This window comes from Vigna umbellata, chromosome 3 (genome assembly GCF_029865625.1).
Source record: "Vigna umbellata cultivar VRB3 chromosome 3, Vumbellata_1.0, whole genome shotgun sequence".
Lineage (NCBI taxonomy): Eukaryota > Viridiplantae > Streptophyta > Magnoliopsida > Fabales > Fabaceae > Vigna > Vigna umbellata.
In genome coordinates this window covers 4,638,236-4,651,296 of record NC_142167.1, presented here as the reverse complement: position 1 = coordinate 4,651,296, position 13,061 = coordinate 4,638,236, and the positions used below count along the sequence as shown (strand labels likewise).

Below are 13,061 nucleotides of genomic sequence, written 5' to 3'. Positions count from 1 at the left end.
ATGCAGTTCAATTGAAATTTATTAAACAAAAACAATATTTAATACTGATACGCGATGTAATTTGATTATATATAGTGGGTATGTTTTAACGAACTTATTCGTTATTTATAAATTAGAATTAATTAATTAATAAATTAATTTGCAAAGGTTATTATATGTAACTTATTTAAATTCTAATTTTCAACCTTTTACAATCGACAGATAGTTTGTCAAAAGAAGTTTATAATTTCCTCTATAAAATCACTTACATAGAAACGTATCTAAATGTCGAATCTGAAGTTGTAATCAACATATAATAATTATAATAGGATAAAATTTTAGTTTAGCACGTGCTAATTTGAATGTGGACATTTATTTTGTAAATTATGTCTTATAAATTTGAGTTTCGATCTAAGTAAATTCTTGTGGCTGTAAATTTCAAATCGACATTTAAATTTTACTTATATATTAGATTTATAAAACTAAGAGTTAGATTTATAAACAACATGTAGATAAATAATTAAATTTAAGAAATTCGAAATTGCGACACAATATAATATTTCTTACATTTTCTTATTTCTATGTTTGATGCACACGAAAAACAAAATTGCAAATCAATTTATTGTACAATAAATATAAAGTTTCTTGAGTTAGGTAAGAATAATTCAAACGATGTTAGGCTGATTAACATGAATTTTAAATTTTGAATCACGTACGGTGTACAAAAGCGAAAAGTTAAAATAGTTTTTACTGTCTTTGCATTTTCATTCTTTTTCTTTCTTTACTTTTATAAGGAATTCCATTAGCTAGCATAGAAGAGTACCTGTCAAACAAAATAGTTTACGAATCCTTTCCAAATATTAACGACAGAATGAGTAATCGTGGCTTCAATTCTGAGCATCTTCATCCACGATCCGATCTTAAGCTTTTAGAATCAATTTAAAAATTCACATAAAAAAGAAACGAATGTCTTCAATGGAAGTGGGTAGTAAAGGTTAGATTATTATTATTAATAAACAAATATATTATACATTCTTTTTTAAGTATTATTCATTACTATATAGGATATGTCTCACCAAATTTTTCCAAAAACTTTTCCAAACAAAAATGAAATAAACATTTCATTTAGCAGTTTCAACACAATCAATATTTGGTGTGCAGTAATACAATTCCATGACCTTTCACACTATCCTAATTATGCTGGATGTATATTACAATTTAGATGGTTTTATTAGTTTTAGGCTTAGTATTTTTTTTTTCCAATATTTGAAAGATTTATTCAATGTGATTCTTTAATATATTTTTTTTCTTGTTTTTCTATCTCAATTTAGTCTCCATTTTATTTAAAAAAAGTTAATGTGATCTTTTATGTTAAATTGTTGTTAACATATAGTTTAAAAATAATTGCATGTCCATGATTCTAAGCTTATCAAATGCATTATGTGTTTATAATATTAAATAAACTCCTCCAATATTGAAATAAAAAAAATCTATTAAAGCTTATTTTTTAATTGCAAGATTAATGAGAAAACATGATGTTAATTAGATTTTTAGATAAAGAGTTGTTTATGAGGTAACTGATCCCGGTGAACCTTATTCCAATGTGCTTACTACGAAGATGAAACCTAAAATAGAGAAAATTCTGTGAAATATATGATTGAGAACTTTTCCTTGGTAATGACATAAAGCCAATGCTTTCTATTATTACCAATGTAGCTGATAGGCCATAGATGGGTTCGTACTAATTATTATGCTAAAAAGGGTGTCGTACCACGAAATGCCCCATGCATACATAAACAGCCAAATGTGAGATTATGTGCATAATAATGCATGGAAGAAAAAACATAGTTGAATTCATAGAGTATAAGAGATAGTGGACCAAAATTTCAGTTCATAATATTGTCCATCATTATCATTGCATGATCAAGGTCTCTCTCTCTCTCTCTCCCTCATGATGTCCCCAAAAGCTCTCTATCCATGCATACACATAATTTAATAAAGGGTATCTCTCTTTGGAATGTAATAAACTATGTGTGCTCAAAATATAGTAACGAAGGTTGGAGAATGTTAAAGAGAGAGGGAGTGAGGTGTCTTTTGACAAAGGAAGGTGTGCATGTTGGAATTATAGGGTAGCTTTATCATATTTTATAAAGAAATTTCACATATTGAATACATATTCTTTTAAGTAATGCTAGCTCCTTCCATTGTGCTTTATACCTGGGGAGGTAACCAAAGCCGTTCACACCCTTCTCTCTTCTTCAAAACGCACCCTATTCTCCCCTATTTTGCATCGCATTTGTTCTTGAATCTCTTCAGTATTCCTTCTCAGAGCCTCTCATCACACAGAGAGAGAGAGAAAGTGAGAGATGGAGAGAATGTTCCCTCCAAAGAAGCCCTCAACTATGAATTCTCATGACAGACCCATGTGTGTTCAAGGAGACTCGGGTCTTGTCCTCACCACTGACCCAAAACCTCGCCTCCGTTGGACTGTTGAACTCCATGAACGTTTTGTCGATGCTGTTACTCAGCTTGGAGGCCCTGATAGTACTCTTCTCTCCCTTTCTCATCACACCTTCCCTCTCAAACATCTTTCTTTTCCTTCTTTCTTTAATACAACTTTGGTTTCTTATATTATCATATATCAACATCTATGTTTCGATGATGATAATATGATCTCAATCATAATTTCAGTAATCATCCTTTTTTGTGTTTTTATTTTGCAGAGGCCACTCCTAAAACCATCATGAGGGTTATGGGTGTGAAGGGTCTCACCCTTTACCACCTCAAGAGCCATCTTCAGGTTTGATCAATACAAAACCATATTTCGTGCTTTTGATTTTGCTTTATGTTTTGGAACGCTTTTACGAGACTGCCAATGTCTCGTGCTGGCTCCATGTTTCTCTTTCTTTTTTCGTTTTTTCTTTATCTTTAATTTTTTTTTTTCGTTTGTTGTCTGCATTTAGAAATTTAGGCTTGGCAAGCAGCCCCACAAGGAATTCAATGATCACTCGATTAAGGATGGTATGAGAGGTGACTCTTCTTTCTAGGGTTCCTCAATGTTTTTTGGGTCTGAACTTTTCTGATCTTTACACTTCATGATAGTTCTTTTTATATTGACTAGATCTTTTTGCACTGACATGCAGCTTCGGCTTTAGAACTGCAACGAAATACTGCTTCCTCTTCTGCCATGATTGGCCGCAACATGAATGAGTATGCCTCACTTCTTTCATCTAAATCTGTTGACTCAACTTGCATGCAAAAAGATTTTTGAACAAAATAATTTTCCAACTTCTATCGCCTGAGTCTTTTTCTCTTGATTCTTTGCTGGGTCGTGGGGGGATTCGGGTTTTCTTGTGGAATGTGTGTGTGAACACTGTATGAAACAGTAACTCACACATGGTTGATGCGATTAGGATGCAAATAGAGGTGCAGAGAAGATTGCACGAACAACTTGAGGTAACTATAACTCTATTATACCCTTGCAGAATGCTTAAATCAGTGCATATTTGGTTCAACTTGTTCTGAGGAAATAATGGTTTACTTTTACTTACAAGTATTTTTGAAAGTAAATCATCATTCCCTCTAAACATGCACTGATTGGGTCTCCAAATCTGTATTATATATATATGTCTGTACATGGATTTAGGTGTATCTATCTGGCAGGTTCAAAAACACCTTCAGCTGAGGATTGAGGCTCAAGGGAAATACATGCAGAGCATATTGGAGAAGGCTTATCAAACACTTGCTGGTGAAAACATGGCATCTGCGGCCAGTAACTTAAAGGGTGGTATCGTACCTCCTCAAAGCATTCCTGACATGGGGGTGTTGAAGGAGTTTGGTTCCCCTCTTGCTTTTTCTTCTTTTCAAGATCTTGAGAATATTTATGGTGGTGACCAAATTGAGCTTCAGCACAACATGGAGAAGCCACCCCTTGATCATGGATTTATGTCGATGAATGAGAATTTGTGTTTGGGGAAGAAGAGGTCGAATCCTTACAGTGGGAGTGGGAAGAGCCCTTTGATTTGGAGTGATGATCTCAGGCTGCAAGACCTGGGAGGACCAGCCTCATCTTGCCTTGGCCCTCAAGATGACCCTTTCAAAGGGGACCATATTCAGATTACACCACCAGGATCATTGGATAGAGGCAGCACCGACATTGATCCTATGTCAGACATCTATGACTCAAAGCCTGTGCTTCAGGGTGAAGCTGTTGTTGGGGAGAAAAAGTTTGATGCATCTATGAAGCTTGAAAGGCCATCACCAAGAAGAGCTCCTCTTCAAGCTGAAAGGATGAGTCCAATGATCAGCACCGGTACAATGGCACAAGGTAGAGGCTCACCATTTGGGTGAGTAAGAATCATAGTTTTACTTAGATCATTTGGTTATGTTATGTGTAATTCATGACTTGATGTGAAACTCTCTTAAATAGTACCATAGGGTTTTTGAATTTGGTCTTGGAAATCAGCAGTTCTTACGAGGGTTATTTCCTCCCTCAAGCACTGTTGTCTGGTATAATGCCTTTTGCATGGCAAATCAAACCAAAGTCTTATTCTGACAAATATAATTAAAGCACGCATGAATGTGCTTGAATGTGAGCATTCTCACTTGTAGCTTTTACATTGATGCTTAGTAACTGGTTTAGTGTTGAGTTTTGTTAACATTTTTATCAATATTCATCTTCTTCTGCTGATGATCAATTGTTAGATCTGCATGTGTTGTTGGGATGGATGAGATTGGAAGCAAGCAATAAACTTTTCTTCTTTTTATCACATTCATGGTTTCTCTTTGTATCTTATTCCTTCCTGGACCCACTTTTATTTTTTTTAGTCTGACATCATATGTGAAACATTCTATGCGTCACTATTAAGCAATTTTTTTCCTAGAATACTTTTTCTTTGTCTTGAGAGGTGACACGTGGTACGTCGATATTCACGTAGAAAAGTTTCATCAAAGTTACTTCCGGTTCCTGTAATTATCAACTGTGCCAAACAGATCATATCAAGCGGTTCACTAATAAAAATAAATAAAATCTAAATAAAAAAAAATTAGAATAGGAATGCCAGCAACACTATTGATATAATAAAACCAATAATTTTCTTATCATATAAAGATAAAATCTTTGTAAGATTCATGTCTATTTGGAAATATTTGGGGTTTTTAGGCGACTTTTGTGTGTGTAAGTTTATAAATCATCACTTAACCTTTTTAACGGTTACTAAATAAGTTTAAGTTAGTTGATACGAGTTAGTTAGTTAGCTAATGATTGAAGGAAATCTCTCGGGAAAAATGCGAAAGAAGGGAAACATGTTTTGTTGTAATTTATTTTTAATGAAAGAAAGAGAAATGTTGGTCTCCCGGCATATATAACAGGGAATTTAGAAAGATGGAGCAGTGAAGGAGAAAGGTAAAAGAGAGAATAATGAACTTTAAAATGCTAAGTCATTTTCAAGTGTATGGAGGTACACTGCTGCCAGATGATCCTTTCTCTTGAAGTTCCTAAGGCGATGAGTTGAAGCCGACAGAGAGTATCTGTCTTTCGTTATCTTTCCTCTTCTTTACTGCTCTATATTCCCTCAGAATAAGATGATCAAGACAACAAGGCTACATCTTATCTCACAAGATTTCTCTTGGACACTTCTACCTTTTTTTTCCAAGAATTTTTCCCTTTATTATTAGTTATACAAACAAATTTAATTTTGAATGTCAAGTTAAGACACATGCATTTTGAACATGAAGTTAAACATATATATTTTATATGTAAAATTAAAACCTATATATTTTAAACGTAAAATAGGTGATAATATTGGTTTTACGAAAAAAGAAATGATAGCAGTGAACAAATATATGCTCACTTCTATGCTACAAATATATCATATGTCTAGTTGAGGTAGGATTTTCGAAAGTCGTGAACAAATTCATAAAATATTAAGATAACATGTGCAATCCAGAACCTTAATATACGAAGTTTATAGATTTTTCTAGCTATATATTGTTTACTAATATGAGTGTTTTAACTCACCTTAAATTCCTACCAAGTTTTAAAATAAGGGTTACAGAAGCCATGACAACCCTATAGGATGGTGATGCAGTGGCAATACAGGCACAGAAAAAAAAGCTTGAAAACCTAAAAAACTAGCAGAGTTGATATGAGTGGTTATTGAAAGCAAGTGTGTATTTTGGAGGTTAATTTTACCAAGTCAGTAATTCTTATGTAACCAAAAGAGGAAAGAGAAAAAAGAGAGACAATCCTTTTGGTGGTGTTGGTGCTTTAGACGATGTGTAGTAATCTTTTGGTACATTTTATTGTTAGATATATGAAGAGGCTATGTGTAGCCATACCCTCCAGAGTGTTAAATGTTGCTTTAGAAGAAATATATATAATCCATATATACACAAGCAAAGACACATGCAGAAACCTTCTCCCTGTTGTGTGTCTCTCTTTATCTGATATTTAGAATGTGAGTATGTGAAAATAGATCCATCATCACCATGAAGCTTCCCTTTCCCAAGGATTAAAAAAAGGGTGGCGCCACAACCTTTATTGGTTGCAGAGAAATTTTATGCACCTGCAAGTTGGCAAGAAAGCTCCCTTACTAACTCCACTAGTGTAGTACTCAGAGTGAGAAAGAGAGAGAGAGAGAGAGAGAGAGAGAGAAGGAAAGAAGAAAAGCTAATAAAGCCTAAAGGGTAGGAAGAATACAACGCACTTCCATGCGTGCACATATCGAGGAAGCTTCTATCTTTATGTGAGTCTTAACATTTAAAGCTGAAAGATGATGCATCACCAATTCTACCCCACCTTCATTTTTTTTTAAACATTGTTTTCTACATCATTTATTATCTTCAAATAGTTAGGAATTATGAGTTCAAATTTTACATTAAATGAAAAATGAAAAATGAAAAATTTAGTAACATATTAAAAAATAAAATTAAATATGTTTTTTTGTCATTCATCTATTTTAAAATAATGTCATTTTTTCTTAAACTCAATTTATATGTCCCAACATTTTGTAAAATATCGTACACAGCAAATGACACGCACTATTGTACTACAATTTTTTTTATTTTGATACATAAAAAATACTCTGCACATTGTTTGCTAATAAGGATGTTTTAAATTATTTTCATAAAGTGAAACAAAATATAAATTTAATTTACGGATCAAACAATTTTTTATAATAGTTTAAGGACAAAAATTATAACTTTAAAAAAACTCATCAACCCTAAATTAGATTTTAATTTTAAAAGTAATTTTTTTATTAACAAATATTAGTTGTTAATATTTTAATCAGTGAAGAGAGTTAAAAATAGTTTCGAGGTTTCTTATAAAAACAACTCGTATCTTACTGGAAATAAATCTTTCTCTATCAATCTTAATGTATTTTCGCAAACAGAATTCCAACAATATAGTAAAACAAGTTACTTTTAAGAATATCTTTGTACAGAAACAAATGCATGAAAATTAATGTTTTGACATTCTTTAAAAAAAATACTATCACTTTACAATCTATTTTAATAATAAATAATTTGTTAGAATTAAAAAATAAATAAAATATTATTATTTGAATATTATTAAGTGTGCATTTTTTTAATTTGGTGGTGTGAACATACTATAAATGTATATTTTTTAGCATTTTAATAAACGAAGCTGTTTTGACGCAAAGTTATGATATATGATTAGTTTTTGAACATGTATGTATGATTGAGAGTGGATATTAGTGATATTCGGAAGCATGAAGAAGAAATATAATGTAACTGAGAGAGTGTTTTCTTTGTAATAAGGTAGTTGAGCAGTCAAGGGTGCACGTTCTTCCATGCAGATGTAAATCATTAGGAGTTCAATTGAAGCACTTTGTGTTCAGTTTACTATCCCATTCACAGCTTTGGGTGTCGTAAAAAATTCCCTATCCCTCTCTAACAAAGTAATAAAGCACAGAAGCTTCTTTTGTCCCCACACCTCTTCCCTTCAACCTCACCAACACTCAATAGTTTCCAAGAAAACCAGTCATGGGATAAGCAGGCAACAGACATTCACTCTTTTCTGCTCTTTATTTTTTAGTGGAAGACAAACCAAACACACATTATCTTGCCCTAGCTAGATCTACCAAACATTACTTATTCAAGTGCTTTGTCTCACCCCAAACATTGCCTACTTACAATCTTCATGTTATTCAATTGAAAATGATACATGTTGTGGGAATTTATATGTAAATATTCATATATATTATATATATATATGCTTTAGTGAAAAGCAAAAGGAAGAAGACAAGGAAACAACTTTTGATTAAGTGCATTTATTATCTTAATCATTTGCTTCAAGATTTTCTTTTCTTCACCTTATATTTTCCCCCTTTTTATCCTCACTCTTCTTTCGGTCAAGTTGGCTTTTTAAGTTTCTTCGTTTTTCAAGTACGGTCCAACGTGACTTCGTTTTTAGGGACCAGAAACCTTAATACATGCATGCTAAGTACATTTGTCAAATTAAGAAAGGAATTTGGAGAAAGCTTGCTCCGAGATTGTTGTTTCGTGTTCAGTGTGTGATGGTGAATAGATTAATTAATTAATTATCTAATTAATTAATTCCAATGCTGATTACCATTGCCTTTATATGCCTTTACTTTGTTCTCAAGCAATGTAGGGCTTTTCTTCCAAGGAGGTAAAACCAGGAAGAAGCGTCAATTCCCGCATACTTGGAAAGTTTAGGAAACCTTGTCAAGTTTACACAATTCGACACCATTAATGCATTTAAGATGTTTTCATACACCAGAGATCCATTACAAAATTGACCGTGTATTATTTTATGTTATTACCATAACATGTTTTCTCATCCATGATCTCGTAAATTTTGGATGACAAAACATTAACGTATGTATAACTAATATGTAGTAAGTTTTTATTTCAGTTTCTTTTTTTGTTTTTTCTTTTCAATTCAGATATGATTCTATAATATATAATTGTACTTATGAGAAGGCACATTTGAGTGTGACCACTTACAAATGATGAAGTTTAATTTTGTTCGCCTTTTTATTTTTAACACTTCTATCTCCTAGAATCGTAGAACCTAATTAGGTAACTTTATTTTGAAAAGAAAAAAAGAATTCTTAGTACAAGAAAAACTTTTATAAAATAAGTTATTGCATACAGAAATAATTTAGAACTAAAAACCTAATATATGTTATTAGAATATTTTTAATTATGGTTAATTAATTAAAAAAGAACAATTAATTGAAATAATGACTGACATTAATTAGTTATTCATTAAGTAGATTTTAATAATAATAGTTTAGAGAAGTTTCTTCACAATAAAAGTTAGGAAAGAAAAATAAGAAGAAATTTCTCCATTAGGAGATAAAATTTTCTACATAACTTCTCCAACTTTTTATATATAACATAAAATAAACTTTAACTTATAAAAAATTAAATTTTTTATTTTACATTATTGTTTTCTAAAAGTTATTATGGATAACAGTTTTAAATATATTTAACGGTAAATAATGAAATTCACTACAATATTGTACTTGTTGTCTAAATAAAATTGAATTGTCATTATCATAATATGAACATTTTACTTTTGGAAAAGTTTGTTTTGGATGTAAAGAAAGAAATAGACGAAATATGACTCTAATGCAAGGTCGCTCTCTGTAGTAAAATGATTTTTTCATAGAAAACCATTAAAGTAAATTTATTCAAATAATGGATATAGTTGCTACATGACCTTCAAATCACCTTATGGAAACAATAGGAAGTTTTTCACAAATTTTGTGTCAACGAGAGAGAATATAACGTAAACATATTAATTGAAGTGCTGCAATATATGTATACATAATTATAAACACCTTTTTTTATCGGCAATATATATATATATATAAAATAAAGCATTTAGAGTGCTGTAACTATTTTACATAACATGTATATACATAAATCATTTTTTATATGAGATCCACTAAGTTCACCACAAGACCTATATACTATACAAATCTAAGATAAGTTAGAATAGGACTGAAAAGACATTAAAAAAATTTCCTTCTAGTAACTTGGGCAGAGACGTCGTATGTTACAACACCATATGCTTCAACAAAACAAGTGAACTTTCGACCATGTAGTCTAAGACAAGTTACAATAGGACTAAAAAAAATCATTTTTTTAGTTTGTTTGCAATTACTATCATTGTAATTATCTCTAAAATATTAGTACCTATAACCCAACTTAAGTCCTAAGATCTACAAGTTGTATCCTTCCTACCCAACATTTCAAACAAATATCACCATTACAAAAGTAAAGTGTATAATTTATTTCATAAGCAAAACACTGTTTTTACGCTAGAATAATGCCTAATTTTCAACTCAGTCCAACATTTTAGAAAGCAATGATAATGAACATATAGAAAACAAACAAACCTTACAACTATTGAAGCTTGCCTGTGAAAAGACAAGATCCGTTAACATAGAGAGTAACACCCTAAGTATTTTGAAGTTTGAAAAGAAATAATTGATGAGATAAAAAAAATGTGAAGATAACTTTTGATATAATATGAAATAAAATGTGAAAGTAGTAGTTAAAAAAATATATTTCAAAGTTATCTACCCAAATGTTAGTATATATATAAAGACTTGATTGATAAAATTTATATCATATTAGGATGAAATAAAAACATTTTTAAAAACGGATATTAAAGAGAAAAACACGAATGTAGGATGAAAAAACAATTAAGCCTAAAATTAATTTTTAGATATATTTTTGTAACCATGCTCTTAATATAAATAAGAGACATTGGGAACAAAACACACCATGTGGAATAAATGGGCAAACATTCTCTTCTTTTTCCCTTCTTTTCTTCAATGTATTGTTATTTTGGATCAAATAACAAGGACTCACAGCAACTTTTCAATTAATTATTCATTAATTTAATTTGTATTTTCTATATAATTTTTTAGTTTATATTATTGAAGTTGCTTTATTTATCTTGTATGTAATGTTTAATTTCTTTTATCTACTTGTTTATTTTTAGCTACTTGTTTAGCCATTTAAATTAATTTCATAACTTGAGTTACTTCATTTTCATTTTTTTTGTCATGATTCCATCCACGCTTTTATTGTTTATATTCACTCATACACCACTTTTTATGCGTACTTTAATACAATACAATCATTATAAAATAGGCATCCAATTAATATTTTTTAAAATTTAATTTAAGTATTACATTCACTTTTCACAAAGCATTTTCAACTTATGATTTCTTAGTTTCGTTTCCATTCAGTTTTTCTTATCTTTGGGTTCCAACAAATTTTTAACATAACTTAAGCTTATATATATTTCAGCATTCTAATTTTGTATGCATTCAATTTTAGCTCTTAGTTTTAGGCATTTATTCAGTAGACATCTTCGTCCATTTACCATTTACGGTTATTGATTTAAATTTAATTAAACATATTTTTAATCACTTTTGTGGGTTCTTTTAATTCGTAGTAATCATTATAAAACGATACATTTTCATTTTAAATTGTTTAAAACTCTTGATATTCCTTTATTTTAATAAATTCTAGTTATTTAAACTATTATTATTTTGTTTGAATTTATTTTATCAATTTTTTGTTTTATAATTATTAAAAATAAAAAATTTAGACATTTAAATTTTCATTATTTTGTTTCAATTTATATATCACTCTTTTCTTTTATAATTATTAAAAATAAAAATCTTAGTCATTTAAATTTATTATTTTGTTTCAATTAAGTTTTATCATTCTTTTATTTTATAATTGTCAAACAAACTCCTTTTCTTTATTTTTTTATAAGAGAATGACATTTAGTAGTTGGTACATGATTATAAATTATAATGGTGTCTTTTTGAGATTGAAAACAAATAAGTTATATTACATTAAGTTTAGTTAAATTGTTAAATTTTTATCAATATTTCCCTTAAGACTTAATTAGTGTTTATAATGACCTGCTTTGCATCAGTGCTTGATAAGGGAAATGTTGGTAACTATTCAAATTCCACTCCTTTTGCATTGTATGCCTTGGTTGTTTTTGTGAGTGAAAATTTAAAGGGTCCACGGAAGAGACCTTTGGCTGACACAGCTGCCAAACCTTATCAATGGTGCAAGTTAGAGTCAAAAGGAAAGGGTCCAACTCCATGCATGTGTGCTTTTGGCTCTATGAATTCTACTTTATTTGACTCATATTTTGTTGTACCTATCTATCTCCATAATCATTTTTAATTTTTATAAACACGTGATAGGGTTTCTGTACATTTTCGTAATTAATATCATCAAATCTAAACACTGTTTGTTCTAGCCAAACTGTTGACTGGCTAAATCAATAATAAGCAAAATTTCATTGACTAGGTATGGATATGTCATATAAACTTCATTCGCAAAAACTGATTTACAATCTTTAGGATTAAAACCTTGTAGGAAATTTAGAAAATTACGTTGAAAAGTTGCTTAAATTCCAAGTTGGGCAGTCTTTTTTTTTAATGAAACGTAGTTATCACATGATATAAAACTTCAGATGATGTAATTCCAAAACGAGATGAAAGTTTTGAACTTTAATTTTGTCTCAAGAATCACTAATTTAGATGCGTAAAACAAAAAATAAAACCACAAAAGAGAGTAAAAAATCACTTAATTTAAATGTGTAGAACAAAACATGTGACCACCATAAATCTAGAGAGAAGTAACTTTCTAAAAATAAGATAGGGAAAGAAAACGAAGAGATAATAAAAAATGGAAGCAAACAATCACTCTTTCTTTATATTATCAATATTTTTACTATTATTTAATATAATATATATTATAATAAATCATAATAAATTTATTGATGATAAATGATAATAATAAATCATAATCATTAATAATTGATAACAATAAACAAAAATAACAGTAAATAATATAAATAAATAATAATAAAATAATTTGTAATAAATTATCATAAATTATAATAAATAACAGTTGTCAAAAATTAATAATAATGTAAAAAATAGATGATAGTAAAATAATTTGTAATAAATAATACTAAATATACAAATATAAACAATAATAAATTATAATAAATATAAAAAAGAAAAATAAATGATGATAAA

The 13,061-nt window shown here is 29.7% G+C and overlaps 1 protein-coding gene across 4 annotated transcripts; it reads left to right on the top strand.

Annotated features, from left to right (window-relative positions):
* Window positions 1-2,121: 2,121 nt before the first annotated feature.
* On the top strand, window positions 2,122-4,748 carry APL (Homeodomain-like superfamily protein). 4 transcript variants are annotated; one of them, XM_047314369.2, is made up of 6 exons: window positions 2,122-2,523; window positions 2,703-2,779; window positions 2,943-3,000; window positions 3,123-3,189; window positions 3,366-3,435; window positions 3,643-4,748. In XM_047314369.2, the coding sequence occupies exons 1-6, from the start codon at window positions 2,346-2,348 to the stop codon at window positions 4,327-4,329; spliced, it is 1,137 nt and encodes a 378-aa protein (XP_047170325.1). In that variant the 5' UTR covers window positions 2,122-2,345; the 3' UTR covers window positions 4,330-4,748. The 4 variants fall into 4 exon arrangements, with proteins under 4 accessions (XP_047170325.1, XP_047170324.1, XP_047170327.1 ...); XM_047314368.2 differs by having other exon boundaries at window positions 2,125-2,523; window positions 2,943-3,009; XM_047314371.2 differs by having other exon boundaries at window positions 2,132-2,523; window positions 3,393-3,435.
* Window positions 4,749-13,061: the final 8,313 nt, after the last annotated feature.

Excerpts from the sequence above, each read along its gene's own strand:
- APL (XM_047314368.2), top strand. The coding sequence starts at position 2,346 with ATGGAGAGAATGTTCCCTCCAAAGAAGCCCTCAACTATGAATTCTCAT. Across the intron at positions 3,190-3,365 it reads ATTGGCCGCAACATGAATGA|TAACTCACACATGGTTGATG; the intron begins GTATGCCTCACT and ends TGTATGAAACAG. Across the intron at positions 3,436-3,642 it reads GATTGCACGAACAACTTGAG|GTTCAAAAACACCTTCAGCT; the intron begins GTAACTATAACT and ends TCTATCTGGCAG.